Source organism: Periplaneta americana, chromosome 7 (assembly GCF_040183065.1).
Source record: "Periplaneta americana isolate PAMFEO1 chromosome 7, P.americana_PAMFEO1_priV1, whole genome shotgun sequence".
Lineage (NCBI taxonomy): Eukaryota > Metazoa > Arthropoda > Insecta > Blattodea > Blattidae > Periplaneta > Periplaneta americana.
In genome coordinates, this window is record NC_091123.1 from 177,871,324 (window position 1) to 177,895,501 (window position 24,178).

The 24,178-nt window shown below is 36.0% G+C and overlaps 1 protein-coding gene across 5 annotated transcripts in view; it reads left to right on the plus strand.

The window, feature by feature from the left end:
* Positions 1-24,178, plus strand: part of SPoCk (secretory pathway calcium atpase) — a 279,585-nt gene that overhangs the window by 227,586 nt on the left and 27,821 nt on the right. For all 5 annotated transcript variants that reach the window (XM_069831982.1, XM_069831984.1, XM_069831983.1 and 2 more), the window contains 8 exons: positions 696-793; positions 5,074-5,182; positions 8,749-8,898; positions 11,806-12,017; positions 14,640-14,764; positions 17,127-17,224; positions 18,833-18,928; positions 23,004-23,093. In XM_069831982.1, coding sequence (XP_069688083.1) covers positions 696-793; positions 5,074-5,182; positions 8,749-8,898; positions 11,806-12,017; positions 14,640-14,764; positions 17,127-17,224; positions 18,833-18,928; positions 23,004-23,093 — 978 coding nt within the window. The remainder of the gene's footprint in view (positions 1-695; positions 794-5,073; positions 5,183-8,748; positions 8,899-11,805; positions 12,018-14,639; positions 14,765-17,126; positions 17,225-18,832; positions 18,929-23,003; positions 23,094-24,178) is intronic.

Below are 24,178 nucleotides of genomic sequence, written 5' to 3' on the forward strand. Positions count from 1 at the left end.
GTTGTCCAAACTGAACGAAGAGTGGCCTAGAGTGTACATACATTTTAGGAAATCGCCATCAGAGATAATAGCGATAGTGGTAACCACGATTAGAGTATCCAGTATTATAACCAGTGCGATGGCGTAGGATAATGTTTTCAGAACATGTAATATGCTGCCATGCCGCCACGTTGCACCTCCCGTGACGTTCCGAGCAGATCTAAGAGGCGTGGTTATAAGCACTAGGGAACTCCCGGTTCAGGACGTGAGACACTGAGACACGGGCAGTCCCTATATTTATTCAATTATTCAGCAAAATCTCGTATCTGGAACTAGTTTGGTCTCTTTGACGCCAAATAAGAGAGATTCTACTGAAGATCTATGTAGAATTTGTAAGCATGAATCAAGATTCTATATTTTGTGGATGCATAAATCCAGAATTGAAGAGTACAACATTATTACCTAGACCTGTTAGAAATGGGGAGACAGAATGTCTATCATAAAGAAAATTCTCCAGTAGTTTGTGGGTAAAGATACCATATTAGATGAGGATTTGACTCAAAAGCTGTATTTTAAACACACGTTTTGATTTAATAAAAAGAGTAAATTTTAAGCTTGCTTACTGTTTCAAATTCTGAAATTGTGTTGTCATTATTTTGAGAAAGATTATATGTATTTCTTACGTATTGAGGCTAATATTGGTATTTCTTTTTCAGGCAATCATCATAGTGGTTACTGTAGCATTTGTCCAAGAGTACAGATCAGAAAAATCATTAGAAGAACTTACAAAGCTTGTTCCACCAACATGTCATTGGTAAGTTTAACTTCTTAATATGTGAGCTTGATCATTTATAAGAACTATAAGCTGCAGTAGAAGAGGCATCGTAATATTAAAAATGTGAACTATTACTGTGTAGCTGTTTGATCAATTGTTGGAACAAGTTTTTTTTTAATTGGTAGCTTGTGTCTGCTTTCTAAGTCCATATATGTATACTGGTACTATTTTAAATTTCTTTTTATGTGAAATCTAGAAGAATGATGCTGAAAAAATTTACCGGTATTTCGAAAAATGAAAGAAATATTGTTTGGAACTCATCTATGCGAGCTTCTAGTCTGGAAAAAAAATAGAGATTAAAATATTTAATCTCCTTCAGTTTGTTTTGTGATCCAGAAATGATTAAACATGGTGATGTTTTTTTTACATAAAAATACTTTAAACTAGGTTCGGTAATGTTAAAATGTATTGGTTTTAAATATCTTTAAGATAAAACTGTTTATAATATTAGAAGCATATAGTTTCATGTATTAATATTTATTTTTCATGATGGTGTAAATCATGGGCAGAATTACTTAAAGACAAGTATTGCGTGCATAGTTAATAACTCTCTACTCATATCTTTGCGCTTCATTGGTTACGTCTTATTTAAGAAACAGGCAAGGAATTCATAAATAAATTATTTTTCTGGGAGATACCGAACTCTGCCAGGAATTCATTCACATATCTTACACTTGACCGGAATCATTCTAGACAAATGGTGGCAACACTAAGGCCCAATTGTATAAAACTCCCTGACTAAAGATCAACTTTGATCGAAGATCGAAAAGTAACCGAGTTCAGACACTTCTTCTATTGTATAAAACGTGGGATCAAATTACCTTGGTTCTAATTGTAAGTTCACGTGAAAAGGATTTGGCAACATCGCATAAACAGGTGAAATACGTGATGCGCGGACCATGTTATACAGGTTTGTTCAGTGTTGCCAATCTAGCGATTTTAACTCTTTTTCAACAACAATTTCTTTTAACTTTTATATTGCTTAAATAGGGATTTAGTGACCTTTTTAGCACCCCATAGTGACAAAATTTAATCTTTCTTTGTTGATAATGAGAAATCTAGCGACTTTACAACTACTTTTTGGCGACTTTCCGTATTACACTCTGTTGGAGACACTGGTTTTTTTTTGCAATGTAAATAATGGCGGACAATAAGAATAAGGTTGACTGTTCTCCAAGTTGTTATCATGTTATGGTGTTTGATACTGCTAAACATACTAAAGCTTTATAAAACGACAATTTTCGTTTAGTAATACAGTTAATTGAACATTTATGAATGTACCTATCATATTCATTAATAATTAATGGTTGTTATAAACATAATATAATTATAGGTTATGTTATTTGATACTGCTGAACACGATAGAGCCTTATAAAATATAAGAATGTTTGTGTATTAAGGCAAGAAATTGAAATATATATAAATGTACCTATCATATCTATTAATATTAATAATAAAGGATATTTTATTTGCACAATCTGTCACTCGCATATTTCAAACAGAAAAGAAATAACTGAACTTGGATCATCTAACTTAATCGGAGAAATTTCTTCAGTCAAAGTTGACTTTAGTTTGAGACAAATTAATCTCAGATTAGACTTTATACAACACAAAATTCCAAGTTCAGCTGAAACAAGGATCAATTTGACCTCTGATCTAAGATTAAATGGTTTATACAATCGGGCCTAACTCTTTTACTTGAGAATATGTTTGTGATAACAACTTTCATGTGTTAAAATGCAAACTAAGTTGTAAGTTACATAGTTGACTACTTTCGACTTCGTACCAGCCATCTTCAGAACTAGTTTTAACACAAGAAAATTGTTATTACCGGTACAACCATATTCCTAAGTGGTACAAAGTGTTAAAGGTGTGTAATCAAGATCTACTAACCCTTTTATAGTATATTCGTTTCATTAAGAATCCCTCCTATGCATTGCTACTGAAGAATTTCCCAACCTCATGGTTAGGGTATTGAAATTTTTGGCTTATATTTTACAACCTACTGTTATAAAAAGTATTGTTGAATTGTGGAAAATACAACACATTTTTGTAAAATGCGGAACAGAGATGGGTATACCACATGATCCCATAAACTTTGATATAATGGACGTTTGAGATGGGCAGGGCATGTAGCACATATGGGCGAATCCAGAAATGTATATAGAGTGTTAGTTGGGAGACTGGAGGGAAAAAGACCTTTGAGGAGGCCGAGACGTAGATGAGAAGATAATATTAAAATGGATTTGAGAGAGGTGGGATATGATGGTAGAGAGTGGATTAATCTTGCTCAGGATAGGGACCGATGGCGGGCTTATGTGAGGGCGGCAATGAACCTCTGTGTTCCTTAAAAGCCAGTAAATAATAATAATAATAATAATAATAATAATAATAATAATAATAATAATAATAATAATCCATTGCTGAAATGGGAAGAAAAAAAATTGAATCCTCTAAAAACTAAAATGTATAGCTCGATTCCAAGTATCGAGATACTGTCCGTCCCAGTGGTTATGTCGCATTCTGGTTCCCCCACCCTCTTCTGCTGGCCCCTATGTAAAGGTTAGTGACTGAACTGTTGGGCTTTTTCCCGAAAATATTTGGTGTATGGAATTGGAAGTCTACCTAATATTATACAACTGTTTAAAATAATTCAAAGAAAAGGACCCTGTCAAGTAAATGACTGTCACGTGACTTCCACCATTTCGACGACCCTGTGACATAACCACTCTGTCGGACAGTGTCGGAAGTATTAATTAATTAATTGAAAATAAAATGCCCGACATTTTTTTCAGACAAGATTCAGGGTGCAAAAATCTTTTTTTTTCTCCTCCTCTTCTTCTTCTTCTCCTCCTCCTCTTCTTCTTCTTCTTCTTCGGGTTTACAGTCCTTAAAGTTTGACTTTAGGCACTCCTATGATATCCAACCATTCATTTTTTATCTTCTGCTTCCCTTCTCCATCCTTTCATGCTGGCTTTAGTTAAATCTGCTTGAACATCGTCCAGCAACCTTAGCTATGGTCTACCAATATTTCTTTGACCTTACATTTTTGCATCCACTGCAATCCTGGGAAATATTTCTTTGGTCAGCAGGAAAAGACACATAAGTAAAAAAAAAAAAAAAAGAATTTTTCAGGAGAGACTTTTTTTAATGTTATTGTTGTTTTCTAATGCCAGGCGTTTGACAATAAAGTCATTTGACCTCTTGCACTCCAATATTTTCCAAAGATATTATCATGGTCAGCCACTGAAGCACAGATTTTGAGGTGTTCCGAATCCATTTCTTGGTTTGAGTTGCACAATGGGCAGTTAGGGGACTGATATATTCCAATTCTATGCAGGTGTTTGACCAAACAATCATGGCCTGTTGCCAATCTAAATGCAGCTACAGACGATTTTTGTGGTAAATCGGGAATTAACTGTGGATTATGATGCAGAGAGTTCCATTTTTTCCCTTGAGATTGTGCTATCAAATTTTGTTTGTTGAAGTCTCAGTATGTAGATTTAATAAATCTTTTCACGTAGATTTAGTAACAGGTCTGTAAGTAGCAGTGCTGCCCTTCTTTGCTAAAGCATCCGCATTCTCATTTCCCAGGATTCCACAATGGGATCGTATCCATTGGAATACAATTCTTTTATTGAGTGATATTAATTGAGAGAGCATTTTAGTTATTTCTGCTGTTTGAGATGAAGGTGTGTGTTTAGGGACTATTGATAGAATAGCTGCTTTGGAGTCTGACCCTTAACTGAATATAAATGTAATAATGAAATTCATGTATGTTGGTTTAAGTAAGACCCTTTTCAATTTAAAATACAAAAAAGTTTATTAGGCCTATTTAAAAAATTAGAAAAAAATACTTGACTTATGTCATTAGGTACAACAGAAAAATCGACTTTTTTTTACTTATGTGCCATTTCCCGCTGACCAAAGATTTATCCTTCAGTCCCAACTACATGGTCCTGGTGTAGAATTAGCAGTTTAGGTTAAGAGTAATAATACTGCTGTAGTTAGTGATGAAGCTTTTGAACTCACACTGTTACTTTATGATGACTGTTGCTTATCAGATAATATGTCTCCTATGAATACTTGCATAATTTATGTGAGAAAAATTTCCGTTTATTCTCTCTCAAATTGATCTGCGAGTAAATAAAATAATAGTAGTAGTTATTTATTCTTTTGTATAAATATTTTGTTTTTGTTTCTCTTCAAGTAGTGCTGTACATTATTACTGAAATTTGGATGTTTCTTTTTTTCTTCAGTTTACGGGAAGGTCAACTGGAAACATTTCTTGCTCGAAATCTGGTTCCTGGAGACATTGTACATATTAATGTTGGAGATAGAGTGCCAGCGGATATCAGGTTATTTGAGGTGTGTATGAGTGTATTTCACTATCTTGGTGTTTAGTATGGAATATATCATAACAAACTCAGGTATAGCAATTGTCCACAAGTCAATAAACGCTTTTTGTTTGTTTGTTTGTAACTTTTTTTTACACAAATTACAAAATATACATAATGAATAGACTTTGCTTAACTTACGTTTATTTCGGATATTCAACATTTATCGCTTTTAAAATATGAAATCAGTATTTCAGTTCAGTACTCCTTTTTCTATTAAAAGCTTCCTTTACCATTGCTGTCCTTCTTTTGACTTTGTGGCAGCAGTTCATGTTACTACAGTACACCCAAAGTATTTGAAGTTTCTCACTTGTTCTACTGCCTTATTTATAATTCGAACATTTACTTTCTTCATTTTTCTTCTGATAACCATGTTTTTCTTCTTGTTTACATTTATTTTGATCCCATAATTGTTAATAAATGGAATTAAAAAGAATAATTCGACTTACCACATTACCGCAGGCGTCTAAGGCATCCCGCCTAGGACTCGCGTTACGGAATGCGCGCTGGTTCGAGTCCTCATGGGGGAAGAAATTTTCTCATGAAATTTCGGCCAGTGTATGGAACCAGTGCCCACCCAGCATCGTGATGCACTTGGGGAGGTACGATAGGTAGCAAAAATCCAGTTCAGCAAACCAGCTATAACGGCTGGGGGGATCATCGTGCTAACCACACGATACCTCCATTCTGGTTGGATGATCGTCCACCTCTGCTTTGGCATGTGGACGTGAGGTCAGCAGCAGCTGGTCGGACTTGGCCCTTCAGGGCTGTAGCGCCACGGATTTACTTTACTTACATTACAGCAGGTGCTCGAAATGTTAAACAAAAAACCTTATTTGAGCACATCTATCTACTGATTAAAGAAACCAATTGCAATAAATGATTCTAGCAGAGGGATCTCAAAGACTTAGACTTTACTCTTCAGTCACTAAATTTTATATTTTTCTGGTTGTTCTCTGAGCTTGCTATGAGAGTTTTCTTGAGTATTTTGTAGGAGTTTGCTCGAGACGTTCACGAATGTCTTGTAGCTTTTCACGTTTGATTGTATGACTTTTTTTCGATCCTTTTATTTAGTGCTGAACTTGTTGCTTGAATTTATTCACAAGTTTATGAGTTCTGGAATGCATTGGAACTCTACCTCGAGAAATTGTTCTTCCTGTAGATTCGTACTTAATGAACTTGCAGTAATTAGACGAAAAGCCATTAATCACAACAAGAATCGTGTTAATTTTATTGTTACATGTAACATCATACCCATAAACCTCAGAAAGTAAATTCGTGCAGCACATTTGTTTAATAAGGAACTGCATCTCAGCACCAACTTCACAGCAGGTAATATTATTTATTGTAGAACTCACCAGAAATTAATCACGGACATCATCAAACAACACAGTCATAACAAAATGGCAAACAACTGGCTAATAAGTCACTATAAGCTAGTGTACGTGCTGTCTTCGTTTTCAGGTGAAAATGAGTAGGATAGTCTTCTCATCCCATTTTTTCACTTGACGACGAAGATAGAGCCAATCTTCGAAACATTGTGAATTCTTTATTCACTATACCTGGTAAGGTTTATCTTGTCTCGCTAGCAATAAAACCAAGTCCCTTCAAATGAGGGTGGAGATTATAGGAGGGTTGTAAATTTTCAGGATTCCTTTCAAAACCTTGTTATTTGATATTTGATATTTGATATATTTGGTCACAGCACTTCTTTACATGTAATGGTGTACCTCACATTTCTGTATCCGGTGCCACCATTAACACTTACATTAACACATATTTGCAGTACATGTCTACACAACTTCTACCAATTAAACTATGTACTTTTTTTATTATTACTTGTTCAATCTCCCTTTCAGTATTTCTCCTACATTTCGTTTGCTATTCTCTATTTGATCATTAATCGTAATATATCTAAATTTATATATGCCTTTCAAACCCCCTTTTTCCTCTAACTACTATTCACTAGATTTCAATTTCACTTATTCTCTACAAATTATCATATTGAATTATTTGCCTTATTTGTTCTTTGACCTTTTCTCCTATCTGTCTCTTATATTCATTTACTGTTCCAACGTTCAAATGTCAGTACTAATTTTATGCTGTCACTTGTTCATTTCTTTTAACCCTTTTTCACTTTTCACTCATTCATATTTGCGCTCACTTTCAACTTTCTCTCTATTCCACTTACACCTAAACCTTTCACAATACTCTCACTTCCTATAAATCTTATATTTCTCTCTACACATCAGCTTATACACTTTCTCGCTCCCCTATACTTCTCTATCATTTACAATTACAATTACCCTTTACTAGCACTTTTTGATCATATCCCCACATTTATTAATCGTATCTATTAACATTGCTATATCCTCAGCTGTCGCAGGTTCTGACCTTTCTTTACTGCTTGTCTCTGCTTTATTTCTATCTCTGTCTTTCTTTCTATTTCCTTCTTCTTCTTCTTCTATTCCTCTTTTATTCCCCCCCACGCTTTCACTTCCACATCCTAGATTTCCACTCACACTCGCACCCTTAATCTTTTCACTACTTTCTTCCCTATCACTTCCTGACTCTTGGTTTCTCTTTTTATCCCCACTCGCCTTTTTTTTAACACCTGTGCTTCTTGTTCCGTTCTTGTCCGCATTCCTTCTGGAGTGCGCTAACCTTACTGCCATCGTATGGAGACTAGGAATCTGCTTACGCTGCTTGATCACGTTACACTTATCTTCTCGATGTGTCATCACCTCTACACTTCCTCGTACGTCAGCATGTGGGTTTCTGAACTCACTACTATTCGCTCCTGTTACCATGTGATCTGCGACAATGACTTGTTCCGTCCTTGAAGTTGGGATGATTTTCTTCTGCTCCTTCCCTTCGCTCATGTAGCAAACGTCGACTTTGTCCTCTTTCGTTCTTCTCGTTAGTCCAAATAAAACCTTGTTATTGTACAGGCTGCCGGAACTCAGTTTCTTGAAAGACAAGCTCAGTGACGGAACTACACAGTACGAAGAGAGATATTTTGTTATTTTATTTTGTGCTGCAGAATGTATTAACTAGTCCCTTTCGCTCCACTCCCCCTATCGCCATAACAACACAGACGAAGTAAGACATATCTCCTTTCTCTCTCTTTTCACAGTGAGACAAGATACATCACACAGGCTTTAACAGCAGTAGAAGGAATGCAACTTATACTGTTTTAAATAGTGCAGCATTGATTTCTTCCTCTTTTAAATCGACTTTTTTCTTTAAACTTGGTTATTTAACGACACTATATCAACTACTAGGCTATTTAGTGTTGATGGAATTGGTGATAGATGGTATTTGAAGAGACGAGGCTGAGAATTCGCCATAGATTACCTGACATTCGCCTTACATTTGGGGAAAGCCTGGGGGTAGAAAACCCAACTAGGTAATCAGCCCAAGTTGGAATCGAACCCACGTTCGAGTGCAGGTCCAGATCAGCAGACAAACATATCTACCAACGGAGTTATGCTGGTGGCGACGTAACTTTGTAACAGATGGTGTTTTTATTTACAGGCAATTGATTTAGCTATCGATGAGAGCAGCTTTACTGGGGAAACCGAACCTGCAGCTAAAATGACTACTCCAGTGTTGAAAACAAATGGCCACACATCCAAGAAAAATATTGCGTTCATGGGCACACTAGTACGTTGTGGAAATGGCAAGGTATGTGAAACCAAATTTTTTAATTTGTAACAAATTCATATGCTTCTCATGAAATTTGTCCATTCCCCCCCCCCCATTTCATGTACGAGAGGGATCCAGGAAATAACGACCATTCGCGCATACCAGCCACGCAGCTGACTCCCCTTCCTTGTTTGAAGGTCAACTGGCTTCCTTAACATGTGTTCTCATAATGTTGTGAGTACTGGTTGCAACAAGTCGCCATTGTGCATTTTGTGTTACTTAAAAATAAACGACGTGATTGATAATCCCGCCGACTGTGAGGTGAGGAGTGTGATTCGATTTTTGAATGCCCGACATTTGAAACCTGCAGAAATTTACCGGCAATTGAAAGAAGTGTATGGTGATACTGTAATGAATGAAAGAAATGTGAGAAAATGGTGTGAAATGTTCAACAATGGGCGAACAAATGTCCACGATGAAACTCGACCCGGACGCCCATCACTCATCACAGAAGACCTGAAGACTAAAGTGAACGACAGAATCTTGCAAGACAGGCACACATCACTCGACGAATTGCATATTGCCTTTCCTGACATTTCTCGTTCTTTGCTTGGTGAAATTGTGTCGCAACATCTTGGCTACCACAAAATCTGTGCACGATGGGTTCCACGGCAACTGAGTGACCAACACAAAACTCAGAGAATGGCCTCAGCATTGACATTCTTGATGCGATATCACACAGATGGAGACACCTTTCTTGATCAAATTGTGACTGGTGATGAGACCTGGGTGTCTCACAACACCCCAGAGACCAAGCGCCAATCACGTCAGTGGCATCATCCCTCATCACCCAAGAAACCGAGAAAATTCAAACAGACTCTCTCAACACAAAAAGTCATGGCTACTGTCTTTTGGGATCGCAAATGTGTTCTTTTGCTGGATTTCATGCCAAAAGGCACTACGATCAATGCAAATCGTTATTGTGAGACTTTAAGAAAACTACGGCGAGCCATCCAAAACAAGAGGCGAGGAATGCTTTCGAGAGGAGTTGTGCTTCTTCACGACAACGCCCGCCCGCACACTGCTCCCTCAACTCGAGAATTGCTGGATCAATTCGGTTGGGAAATCTTTGATCATCCGCCCTATAGTCCAGACCTTGCTCCTAGCGATTTTCACCTTTTCACTAAGCTGAAAGACTTTCTGGGTGGTACGCGATTTGGAAGTGATGAAGAGTTGAAGAAGACAGTGAACACCTGGCTTAATGAACTGGCGGCAGAGGAGTATAACACGGGAATTGTAAAGCTAGTGAACAGATACGACAAATGTTTAAATGTAGGTGGTGATTATGTAGAGAAGTAAAGGAAGCTTCAGTTATGTAACAGTCTTTGTTTTTTCAAATAAATATATTTTTTTTAATTATTACAACAAAACGGTCGTTATTTCCTGGATCCCTCTCGTATAATCTATAATACTAAAAATTGGCTGGGGTGATGTCTGGGGATAGCATGAATTTCCTATGTTGATGTAGGTTGTTGATTGTTATATAGGCCTATAGATGAAAAGAATAGAATTGTTGTCATCCACACAATAAATGAAAACCTGAAATAATATTAGATATTTTTGGTGAGAATTTGAGAAGAGTTCAAAAGTTTAATGAATTCGATAACAAAATAATTTAATTTATAGTTGCATAATTTTGGTAGTAATAGAATACATCCTTCTTGAATAAATACCCAAATGAAATATTTATTATAGCCTTTTGAGATCTTTATTTTGATTTTTTAATGTGGTTGTGGTCTTCATAAATTTACAAAAAGTACCATGGGTTGTTTAAAAGTAGGGGGCGAATGTTGATGACCTAAGAATCTACGTAAAATTATTATTAAAATGCCCTTAAACTAATGGAAAATGACTTAAAATTAAAAGAAAATGATATTTAAATATTATTCACCGTACTCGCACCACAACTTCTTAAAAATTAGTCACCTTGTTTTAGTGACTGCCCTGCAAAACTCTGAGATAGGAGGCAACTTCCCGGAATTTAGCTAAGATAAAGGAAAATAACATGCAACAAAATAAAGGTTTTAAGGGAAAACTATAGATTTTAATGAGGGTTTACAATGTGTTTCAATCAGGGGTGGTCCATGTCAGTGCCTTCATTCTCCGTCTCCTCCTCCTCCTACTACTACTCCTTCCGCTCTTCGCTTTTGTTACCAGATCTTCCAGATGAGATAGTGTGAATGACAAAACAAATTGTGGGCAGCGTGCATTCTTGCAATCTTTGTGTTAAAAATACTGTCTATTACAGTAGACATCCCTTCCGAACCATCTTGAAGACACAACGTCCTGTCCAGGACATGGTGGAAGTTTCCCACCTTCTAAACATAAATTCTAAAGACACCCTCATACTGACAAAAGAACAGTAGCGGTCAAAGCCCTCACTTAAACTAAGTTGCTGTCAAGCATTTTATATTGCTTTTGTTGTGTGAAGTGGAAGCCTTCAGTGGAATGAGGGATGGACTTCGGAGTCTGTTCCAAACTATAAAACTCAAACTTCACTGTTATTCACATATTCAGTAGGTAATTACTACTGACCTATTTGGTGAGAAAGAAGAAAGTAAAATGCATTCCAAATGATCTAAAAGTTCTTCAAAGTACTAAAAATGACCAAAAAATGTCGAAAAAAATACAAAAATGATCTATTAGTTCAAAAAATTAAAAAAATGCAGTATGAAAAATTATTTTTTTACGTTGATATTGACATAGAAAGGATTTAGACATCGTCCTAATGTGAAAAATAAGATGATGACTTTTCATCAACATCCGCCCCCTATTTATAAGATATTATTGTTCATATTTTATAAAAATTGTAGTAACTTTAGTGATAGAACATTTAATAGTGATTTGTGTAAATTTACTAATACAGTTTTGTAATATTTTGAACAGGGAATTGTTGTGAACACGGGAGAGAAATCAGAATTTGGTGAAGTATTCAAGATGATGCAAGCAGAAGAAGCGCCGAAAACTCCTCTCCAAAAGAGCATGGACATACTAGGCACACAACTATCATTCTACTCCTTCTGCATAATTGGTCTCATAATGATACTGGGTTGGATTCAAGGAAGACCTATTTTGGACATGTTCACTATTGGTGTAAGGTAAGGAGACTTTCATATACAATTGGTCCTCTATTATTCTTAATAGCAATAAATGACCTTCCAGAATTCAATAACATTATGTATGCAGATGACACTACTTTCCTATGTTCTTCCTCTGCTCTAAATCAATTACATGCTCTCAAAGACACTCTATCACAGATGGCTTTATGGTTTGGATCTAATGGTTTCTTGCTTAATCAAGAAAAAACTATCAACATAACTTTCAGCCTAAATTATCTAATAAATAAGGACAACAGGCTCAACTACACAAAATTTCTAGGACTTTTTATAGACTCCAGATAAGCACATCGAATACATATGCACAAAGTTATCAAGAGTTTTATATTTGTTAAAGAAATTAACGACTTGAGTTTCTCAAAATTATTTAAGATGTGCCTACTTTTCTTTCTTTCATTCGATAATCTGATATGCCCTAATTTTCTGGGGAAATGAAACCAATATTGGAAGCGTCTTGATTTTACAAAAGAAAGTCATTAGAATTTTATGTAAATCAAACTATCTGGAACATTGTCGGCCACTTTTCAGACAATCACGGATCTTAACAATCATAAATCTGTATGAAAGATGTGTTTAAGAGGCTTGGAATACCTGCATCTATTATTCCGATTGTAACCTTAGCTGCATTGAAAGGATCAATTGCTCTCCTGAAGCATCACCTATATTCGAAATGAAACTAAGTTCAGTAACATTCTTTACTTTTTTGTAATACTTACCTCTCTAAAAATAGGTATATTTCCACTAATCTAAAAAAAAAAAATCATTTGCAGCTATGTACTTGTAGGAATTTCATTGTTAAAACAAAATCAATGGTTCAATGAACTTGTAAAAATTTCTGTGGTTAAGTACTCTTTGTCCCTTGTGGCAGCTCACGAATGGTGAGAAGATTTATAAATTTATGATCTAGTACTTTACACTCGACAAAATATCTACAATTACTCATTAGTGGCCGATATACATGATCATGAAATTAGAAATAGTGAACAAATTAATATTCCATATTGTAGATTACTCAAGAGCAACACAAACTTTTTAATTATGGGGATGAAATTATATAATAAGCTCCTAAGTCAATATCATAAATTACCAATCAATAGCTTCAACACTAGATTTTACAATTGGTTATTAAATAATCCTTTTTATTCTGTTGCTGAGTTTTTCAACACAAGTTTGTATGAAATTGTATTTTAATAAATAAGTTTAATTGCAATTTAGTTAGTTTTCTTTAATTTAAAGGTTTCAAATTATTTCATGTTTTCATTGTATTATTTAAATTTTACTGTTTCTTTTATTAGTGTTTTTTAAAATGTACGAGGGGGAACCAGGAAATAACGACCGTTTTGTTGTAATAATTAAAAAAAATATATTTATTTGAAAAAACAAAGTCTGTTACATAACTGAAGCTTCCATTACTTCTCTACATAATCACCACCTACATTTAAACATTTGTTGTATCTGTTCACTAGCTTTAGAATTCCCGTGTTACACTCCTCTGCCGCCAGTTCATTAAGCCAGGTGTTCACTGTCTTCTTCAACTCTTCATCACTTCCAAAACGCGTACCACCCAGAAAGTCTTTCAGCTTAGTGAAAAGGTGAAAATCGCTAGGAGCAAGGTCTGGACTATAGGGCGGATGATCAAAGATTTCCCAACCGAATTGATCCAGCAATTCTCGAGTTGAAGCAAAAGAACACCTTTGCGATCCCAAAAGACAGTAGCCATGCCTTTTTGTGTTGAGAGAGTCTGTTTGAATTTTCTCGGTTTCTTGGGTGATGAGGGATGATGCCACTGACGTGATTGGCGCTTGGTCTCTGGGGTGTTGTGAGACACCCAGGTCTCATCACTAGTCACAATTTGATCAAGAAAGGCGTCTCCATCTGTGTGATATCGCATCAAGAATGTCAATGCTGAGGCCATTCTCTGAGTTTTGTGTTGGTCCTCAGTTACCGTGGAACCCATCGTGCACAGATTTTGTGGTAGCCAAGATGTTGTGACACAATTTCACCAAGCAAAGGACGAGAAATGTCAGGAAAGGCAATATGCAATTCGTCGAGTGATGTGCGCCTGTCTTGCAAGATTCTGTCGTTCACTTTAGTCTTCAGGTCTTCTGGTGATGAGTGATGGGCGTCCGGGTCGAGTTTCATCGTGGACATTTGTTCGCCCATTGTTGAACATTTCGCACCATTTTCTCACATTTCTTTCATTCATTACAGTATCACCATACACTTCTTTCAATTGCCGGTGAATTTCTGCAGGTTTCAAATGTCGGGCATTCAAAAATCGAATCACACTCCTCACCTCACAGTCGGCGGGATTATCAATCACGTCGTTCATTTTGAAGTAACACAAAATGCACAATGGCGACTTGTTGCAACCAGTACGGTCGTTATTTCCTGGATCCCCCTCGTATTTATATGTTTTTCAATGTATTCTGACGAAGCCTAAAACTGTATGTCTAATGGCCAAATAAACTGAATTGAATTGAATTAAGTTTTCATGTGTTAGGGTATATGTATTTTACTGCTACTACATTATTTTCTAATATTTTTTATGTAACCGGTAGCTGACAACATTTTGTCATTAATCAGACACCTTTCTTATTGCAGCTTGGCAGTGGCAGCAATTCCCGAAGGACTCCCAATTGTAGTTACAGTAACATTGGCTCTAGGGGTTATGAGAATGGCAAAACGTAATGCCATTGTAAAGAAACTGCCTACAGTGGAAACGTTAGGTAAGTGTAAAAAGATTACTTTTGGTTTTGTTAATGTAAAGTCGATAACTAGGGAGAAACATTATTAGTACTTTGTAATATAATATTCATATTTTTTTGCCAATATGTATGATAGAAGATAATTCTGTTGAAATTGTTTTGGCTGTATTTTGTAATATATGAGCTTTATTATCTGCTTATACTGGGTGTTCAGTTCAAAGTGTGTCATGGCTCGCTGTATGCCGTCATGTGGCTAGTCGATGAGCCTACAGTCGAGCCGTTCTTATTTCTGGCAGCAAATCACACGACAGCTTCTGGTCAGCTGACACGCTGCTTCACTGGCAGTGGTTGTCGTCAAGGTTATGCAGACGACATACCGCTTCCTCACGGTGGATGTTACTGCGTTGTCAAGTCTACCCTTGTACTCTTAACAAAGTTTTAGCACATGTCTAGTCCTAAACATCGAACGAAAAATTATTTCCTACGATAAATAATTAGTAATATATGAATACATAATATTATATATTATTGTTATTGTTGATCCTAGCATCCCAGGACACAGAAGACTTACCATGTTGTGCTATAATTGGTTTTTCCGAGCATTTGAAGTAACGATTTTCGTAAATACAGAAACAATATTAGAAATTACTAAAATGGGAGAAAGCTGTAAAATATAATAAATAAACATTTTTTATGTGAATGAATAACTAAAACCACACAACCTGTAAATTAAGTAAAATATGTTAGTATTAAAAATTTTGTCATGATAAGTCATTGCTACATAAAAAAATTACACGAAGAACCTTGCCTAACGGTATTGTTCAATTTAGAGGTGCTACGCCTAGATCGCTACAGTCATTGTTAGTACCTGCCGCCGACATAGTTCTCAGTTTATTTTCTTCTTTGCCGGATTGTCCGTACTTCTCTGTCGTTATTTGAGAAACCGTGCACTTGTTCACATCACACGCATCAGCTGTTCATTGCACCACTTGCATTAAAGGCAATAAACTACTCTTATTTTACGTTCATTTTCGAAATAATCTCTAACGCTAAGAATCATTTCTCTGCTTTGCGAATTGATGGTCTTCCGACTCCTCCGCGGCATTGTGATGCTGAAAACTCGGCGATAACACAGCACTAACAACAATACCGACTGATTGTTCGACAACCAGCTATTAGAACTGCGTCCGTTCACTATTGGCTTGACAGAGATTTAGCAACACCGCTATTGCCTACCTTCTTCGCGCCAAAAGTCGAGAAGGCGTGGCCATGCCGGAAATAAGAACGGCTCGACTGTAGAGAATTCAATGTTCCTACACTTCCGCAGAGGCATATTACCTATGTGCCAGAGAAGTTGCCTAGCAAGTACGGCGTTCATTCTGAAGAGTCCTTACCGATACGTACGGTAACGCAGGTAGTGGCAGGAATGTGAACTGTTTGGAAACACGTACTGAGGTGAGTTTTTTTCTTACTGTCGGGATATGGGGAGAGGGTTAAGACGATTACTTACGTATTTGTTGACATTAACTTGGACGGTCAACATGGACACGGAGCATTTGATTTGTGTTGTGGAATGTTACCGTACGCAACCGATGATAACGAATACCCTGCGTATGACTTGGCCGAGCAAAACACAGTTCGAAAGAGGTTATGGTAGCACACAGACCGTACAGACCGCCATCTGTTGCTACGACGTTCAAGTTATACCGTACACGTTCTCAAGTTCAGATTGAACGCCTTGATTAATAGGCAACTTCTCTGACATAAAAGCTGAAACTCGCTTCAAATTGCTGACTCACAACAGTGACGTCATGACACACTTTGAAATGAACACCCATTATTCCATTTGATTGTAAAAGTGATTTTATAACGTCCTGTGAATTGCTGGAGAGTACTTCATACTTAAGTGGATACTTAAATACATTCCTGTACTCTTCTATAAAGTAGTAAATAGCAGAAATCCGTCTACTGATATATTGGGGGAAAAAAAAATTCTGGTCCTATGTGAATTCGTTACAGACAAGTTTAACTCTATTTCATTCCCACAAAAATAAACTGACAAATTTGCAAGCTTAAAGCAAGATTTATTGATGTCTAATTTTTTTTTATTAAATTCAAGTTTATACATGTTCACAGATTTATTAATGAATGTCTACAAATGAATTCATAAGTATCTCCTTTTTTTTTCCTTTCATGCTATTTCATTTCATATGTTGCCACTTAGATGAGTTTAGTGAGTAAGGAGAGATGCAAATATAAATTCTTTCAACCAAAAATAGTTTAGAAAACAACTTGAGACCATAACCGAACTCTGGTTTAAGATATTTTGAAAATTATGAGTATAAAAAATATCCCACTAACGAAATGTGTTTTTTGTTTGTAGGTTGTGTGAATGTTATTTGTTCGGATAAGACTGGAACCATCACGAAAAATGAAATGACAGTTACAGTCATTGTGACGTCAGATGGTTACCTTGCAGAGGTGAGTCATGAGAATAACTGCTTGAGTAGTGAGTCTAGTAATGACACACTGATAACGTAATGCAGGAAAGTAAATTACTTTGTTTGTGACAGATATGCCAAATATGGAAATAAATGACACATTCAGGAAGACTTAAAAATAGACACGAGGGATTTCTTTAATACTGAAATACAGTAGCGTGCAAATTAATCCGAACACGACATATTTTTACATTTTCTGTCATTGTTGGCCTCACAGCTGCTCATACCGCTTTAATTGACATCTGTAGTACGTGTAATTCCATTGTTGAAGGTCTGTCGTTATTATTTTTTTATAATATGTGACATTTTGCCTGTCCTTTTGTACTTATAAGCATTTCAGTTGTGTTGAAGACTTAATACTGCAATCCTGTGTACATTCTGTCGTCTTCACAAATGGATACAACTCCACGAAAACGGTCTAAAATTATAACATTAGCAGAGCATTCTTCTACGACACAGAGGCAAATTGCTGCAGAATGTCACATCGGTTTGGCTACTGTTAATTCGATCATAAAACGATACAGGGAGACTGGATCCATCACACCCCTGAAAAAAGGAAACTGTGGCCGGAAAAGAAAGACTTCACCTGCAGATGATCGTTTAATTGTCAGGAAAAGTAAATTAAATCCTAGACTAACTGCTGTCGACATAACCCTCGAGTTAATGGCTACCAATGGGGCGAATATTCACGTCACAACAGTGCGGCGTAGGCTTTTGGAAGCTGGACGAAGGGCTCGTAAGCCTATTAAGAAGCAACTGCTAACCCCTGTTATGTGCAAAAAACGCTTAATGTGGGCAAAATTACATCAACACTGGACAGTGAATGACTGGAAGAATGTACCTTTTTCCGAGGTCATTTTGAGGTCCACGGCCACCGTGTTTCTTACGTACGGAAAGGATCCGTAAAAGTAACAGCAGCTCATCTCCAACAAGCACCCAAATACCCCCCTAAAGTAATGTTTTGGGGTTGTTTTACGCATGAAGGGCCTGGAGCATTAATACCCATCAAGGGAATGATGAATTCTGACAAATATATTCACTTATTGGAAACCAGAATCGTACCCAGCTGCAAAAATCATTTCCGGATGGCAGAGGTGTGTTCCAACAAGACCTGGCACCATGCCATACGTCTCGAAAAACTACAGAATTCTTCAACAAGAAGAATATTCAGGTACTCCCCTGGCCAGGCAACTCACCCGACATCAACCCCATTGAGAACTTGTGGTTAATTTGCAAAAGAAGAATGCAAAAAATGGATTGTTCTACAAAGGAGAAGATGATTTCTGCCCTCATTGGAGTATGGTTTCGCGATGAAGAAATGAAGAATATTTGTGGGAAATTAGTGGAATCCATGCCAAATCGTCTCAGAGCTGTTATTAGGAACAAGGGAGGCCACATAGATTACTGAGGTATGTCTTAGATCCTTTTTTTTTTTTATCCCGTTTGAGTGTCTTTGCATAAGTAATTACGTTGTTCGGATTAATTTGCACGCTACTGTATGCTGAATGTTTTCTTTTGAGGAACTGTTCAAAAAAAGTCGACAGTATTTGATTTTATGATTACATATACTTTGATTTTTATATTTCAGGTGTCTGGTGCAGGTTATAATGATCAAGGGGAAATCCACATCCATAAATGTGACAGCTTAGATAGAGCAAGAGATTCTATTTATTCTCTCTTAGAGGTAAGGACCGGCGAATTATTTATTTAGATTAATGTTATTTAGTCAGCTGTCCGAAGACAGATCTGAACCCCACGAGTGATACCACGAAGGCACCACTTATGAGGCAACTAGGCCAGGAGATAATGAATGGGATAGGGTGGCCAGTTCCTTTTCCCCCTCCATTGCATACATCGCCGATTAGCTACATATTACACTAATCAGACTTCAGATGCATACAAACAATTGTTCTTCCTCTGACACATCTCAAGTGAGGTGTGCTGCCTGATAATAGATGTACATATCAGTCAGAACCTCAATCAGAGGTATTAGATTAATGTTAGCAGTAAAATTAACATTGCTTTTACATTATTTTGTCATTCAGAGTGCTGCATTGGAGTTAAATCGCTCGCTTGAACTCGGTCGAGTGTCACACCCTCGAGTGAGATAGGATCGGTCGTGATACGCTCGTAATAAATAGAAGCACAGTACAAGGTCATCTCACCGACATGTCTTATCTTGTATGGAAGGCGACAGATAAGATGCACATATGTTTTGCTCACACGGTAAAAATAAGGCTTTATTTTCTGCGTTTATGACAAACGTTTAATGGAACAGTCTAATGGAACGTACCAAAACAGGAACATGAAGTTATAAATAAAATAGTATGAAAAACTTCGATATACAGTTATTATTGCTAATTAATAATTATTCAATATTTGATTTACCACATATATAATATGATAGGTCCATACATAGTGTTCCGCCTATATACTGCGACAATGTAGAAACGTTTTACAAAATATTATTGATATAGCAGTAGATTAATAACAATATTAGTACAGAGATAATGTCATAGAAAATATAATAAAACGAATAATCATGCTGCACAACTGTTACAGACGCAAATATTGATACACTAATTATTAGAGATTATTATTATTATTATTGTTATTATTATTATTATTATTATTATTATTATTATTATTATTATTATTATTATTATTACTACTAGGAAACTTGATACAGTGCTTGCATTATCGTGATTGTGTTCTCAGTTTATTATAATTACATTTACATCCAATAACATCTATCAGATGTGGCAAAAACCAAATCACTCCTGTGTGGAAAAAAAAAAAGACATTTACCTACAACATTTATATTACATTTTAAAGCAAGTTTTGTAGTTGTACTATGGAGAGGTTAGTTAAACACTGCAAAGTTTTGAAATGATAAACATCTATGATGTTACTACACAGTTCATCACTGTAACAAGAACGAATGTCTAACGCTCGGCTTATACCGTTCGAGGATTTATCACTTGTGACAATTTTACCTATCGTGCATGTGCGCTACGTATTGGATTATGCTATGAACTACTTGGCGCTCGAGCGAAAACATCCGATGCAGAGCTCTGATGTCATTGATGATGTAAATATAAACTCATAGATATGAACTTCGAGATTTAATATTTTTACCCATTTACTAGTAAAATGTCTGTGTAATGGATTTATTGGAGTGTTTAATATTTATTTTGCATAATTTTGTGGACAGAATCATAAAGATATTGGCGAAAATAACAAATTTATTTATATGAAATTTTTGTTCCTTAAGCACTTCAGACAGTGATGCTAATTGCAGCAAATGACTACACTGTAGTTACATTGATACACGCAGTATTTGAAGGATATTTACCGGTACAGTCCCAGAAACAAAAAAAGGCCCGACTCTTGAAGCTCCTTACAGAGCATGATTCACACCACAACGATTTAATAACAGTTTTGAGCCACCGGTGTAGCTCTGTCGGCTAATGCATTTCTTGCCAATCTGGAATTGCTCTCAGGCACGGGTTAGATTCCTGCTTGGGCTGATTATCTGGTTGGGTTTTTTCCAAGGTTTTCCTCAATCGTAAGACAAATGTGAGGTAATCTATGGCGAATCCTCGGCCTCATCTCGCCAAATATCATCTCACTATCACCAATTCCATCGACGCTAAATAACCTCGTAGTTAAATACTTACAGTACTTACTTACTGGCTTTTAAGGAACCCGGAGGTTCATTGCCGCCCTCACATAACCCCGCCATTGGTCCCTATCCTGAGCAAGATTAATCCATTCTCTATCATCATATCCCACCTCCCTTAAATCCATTTTAATATTATCGTCCCATCTACGTCTCGGCCTTCCTAAAGGTCTTTTTCCCTCCGGCCTCCCAACTAACACACTATATGCATTTCTGGATTCGCCCATACGTGCTACATGCCCTGCCCATCTCAAACGTCTGAATTTACTGTTTATAATTATGTTAAGTGAAGAATACAATTGTAGTTAAATAACCAAGTAAAAAAAAAAATTGTTTTCAACCCAGTATTATTTGAATAGTATTACAGGAAGGTATTTTACAACTATTGCAAAAAGCACGACATTAATCTGAAAATAAGACCAAATTAATGCCTAAAAGTAATTATTAAACAAATACAATACTGATTGTAGTTTAAAATTACGAATATGACTGTAATCAAACCATTAAGTATAGAACTTCGAATTAATTTAAAAATTTTTATCCATTAATTGCTGCAGAATTTTATTCAGTAACATGTAGAACAAGCTTTGTGCCATGTTTAATGAAAAATAGTGTATAATGAGTGTTATTTCAACAGCCATGGCACTGAAAAAATTTTATACTGCAAATATTTATTTATTTAAATTTAAATATACAGAATAAAGCATATAATTACAAAACAAGGATTTATCTTTCGAAGAGGTGGAAAAATTCAAATATCTTGGAGCAACAGTAACAAATATAAATGACACTCGGGAGGAAATTAAACGCAGAATAAATATGGGAAATGCCTGTTATTATTCGGTTAAGAAGCTTTTGTCATCTAGTCTGTTGTCAAAAAATCTGAAAGTTAGAATTTATAAAACAGTTATATTACCGGTTGTTCTGTATGGTTGTGAAACTTGGACTGTCACTTAGAGAGAGGAACAGAGATTAAGGGTGTTTGAGAATAGGGTTCTTAGGAAAATATTTGGGGCTAAGAGGGATGAAGTTACAGGAGAATGGAGAAAGTTACACAACGCAGAGTTGCACGCATTGTATTCTTCACCTGACATAATTAGGAACATTAAATCCAGACGTTTGAGATGGGCAGGACATGTAGCACGTATGGGCGAATCCAGAAATGCATATAGAGTGTTAGTTGGGAGGCCGGAGGGAAAAAGATCTTTAGGGAGGCCGAGACGTAGTTGGGAAGATAATATTGAAATGGATTTGAGGGAGGTGGGATATGATGGTAGAGACTGGATTAATGTTGCTCGGGATAGGGACCAATGGCGGTCTTATGTGAGGGCGGCAATGAACCTGCGGGTTCCTTAAAAGCCAGTGAGTAAGTAAGTAATTACAAAACAAGAGAAATAGAAATAAAATAATACGATCAATATAAAAAGGAGATACAGTAGTATTAACAAAATTTGAGACCGAATGAGGAGCGCCCGTGTTCGGTCGCAGTTCAGATATAATATTAATAGGCCTATAAGAGAATATAAAATAAAATAGGAAAATAAAATTAAAATTAGAGTTACAGAAATTATATAATACAGTATTAATATAAGACAAAAAAATAAAAATACAAATAAAATAAAATGAAATAGGAACTAAAATTTAAATTATAGCGGCAATGGAATTATATAATATAATATTAACACTAGAGAAGAATAATATCGCACGTGAAAAGTGGGAAAATTCATATATATATATATTTCAAAATTATAGAATACAAATATAATATAGGTTGATTAATTCATATTAATACATATAGGCTATAAATTTATTTAATCAAATTAAAGATATTAACACGTTCCTAATTATCTTGTTATATGTTAGTGGGTTACATGTTAGAAGTTCTGGGTGTAAATGTGCTTTATAAATTATACTTTGTAATATGTGTAATATATACTTTGTTTCAGTGTAATGACACTTCGGTATAATGACATTTTTTTTGTTACCTGCATAGTTTTGTCATACTGGCGTTTCATTCATTGTATGGTACCTGTATGGGGAACAGTTGTTAAACGATTATTGGATTTATGCTTTGCAGGTTGGTTGTGTGTGTAACAATGCTGTGATAAATGGTGAGACACTTCTTGGGCAACCCACTGAAGGTGCTCTGCTTGCCGCTGGTATGAAGGTATGTACATATTATCTCCACTATGTTGATGACATTTTCCTTTTAATGGAACATCTTTCTTGGACTGGGTTCAGAATGCATTTATACAGAGAGAGGCAGTGAAAAGTTACCACACTATGCAGAGACATGTTTGTTGAGCGTGTGTTATTATGTAGTGTTGCATTACTACACTTGTTATTGACTCCACTCGTCAACTAAACACTCCATATGCTTCCGCACTCCATCCCCACCACTCCGGAATTTAGGTCTACCGTAATAAAACTGAATGCTGCCTGTGCTACTACAGCTTACCGGTGAGTCGAGCAATGGATTGCGGGAAATCTGTTCCTCGACGTCCCCTGCATAGTGTGATAACTTTTTACTACCTCTCTCTGTAGAAGACAAAGTGAAGTATGCTGAGTAAAAATTTATTTTCTCTCAGTAACCAAGATCGGTAGATGAAAGATGTGAATTGCATATTTAAGTCACTTTTTTTTTTTAACGTCGACCTATGAAGACTGGTTTTCAATTAGGATGCTCTAGGAATACTTTGAAAACTACATAAAAAATGTTTATACAGTCAGTGCTGACATACTGTGGGTTAATTTTAATTACTTCACCTTTCATAAACGAAATAGGATATGTTCAAAACCAAGCTCTCAGGCTCATTACTGGTGGAATCAAAACAACTCCAATAGATTCTATGAGATTCCTCACTAATATTAACAGGATCAAAATGACAATAGAAGAAAAAGGACTGATTCAATATGAAAAACTTATCAGATTATCAGGAAACAATTGGCTTTCATACAGTCCTCTCTGTAGATTGAAAACTCAAAAAAGTTTCATATCCATTGTTCAAGAATTAAAACAGAAAATCAATATCCCGAATTTAAAAGAAACTTACAAATTAAACCAAACCCTTTAACTCTATTAAATATAGAATATAATCTAAATTTAACAGAAGAAATACTGAAATCAGAAATAATGAAACAATTGTCTTTAGAGACAATTAATATTAGGTACCCTGCACGAAACTGGCTTCATTTATACACCAACGGATCCTTGATCTCCAGAGAACAAGGTGCCGGTGCAGGTGTTACGTG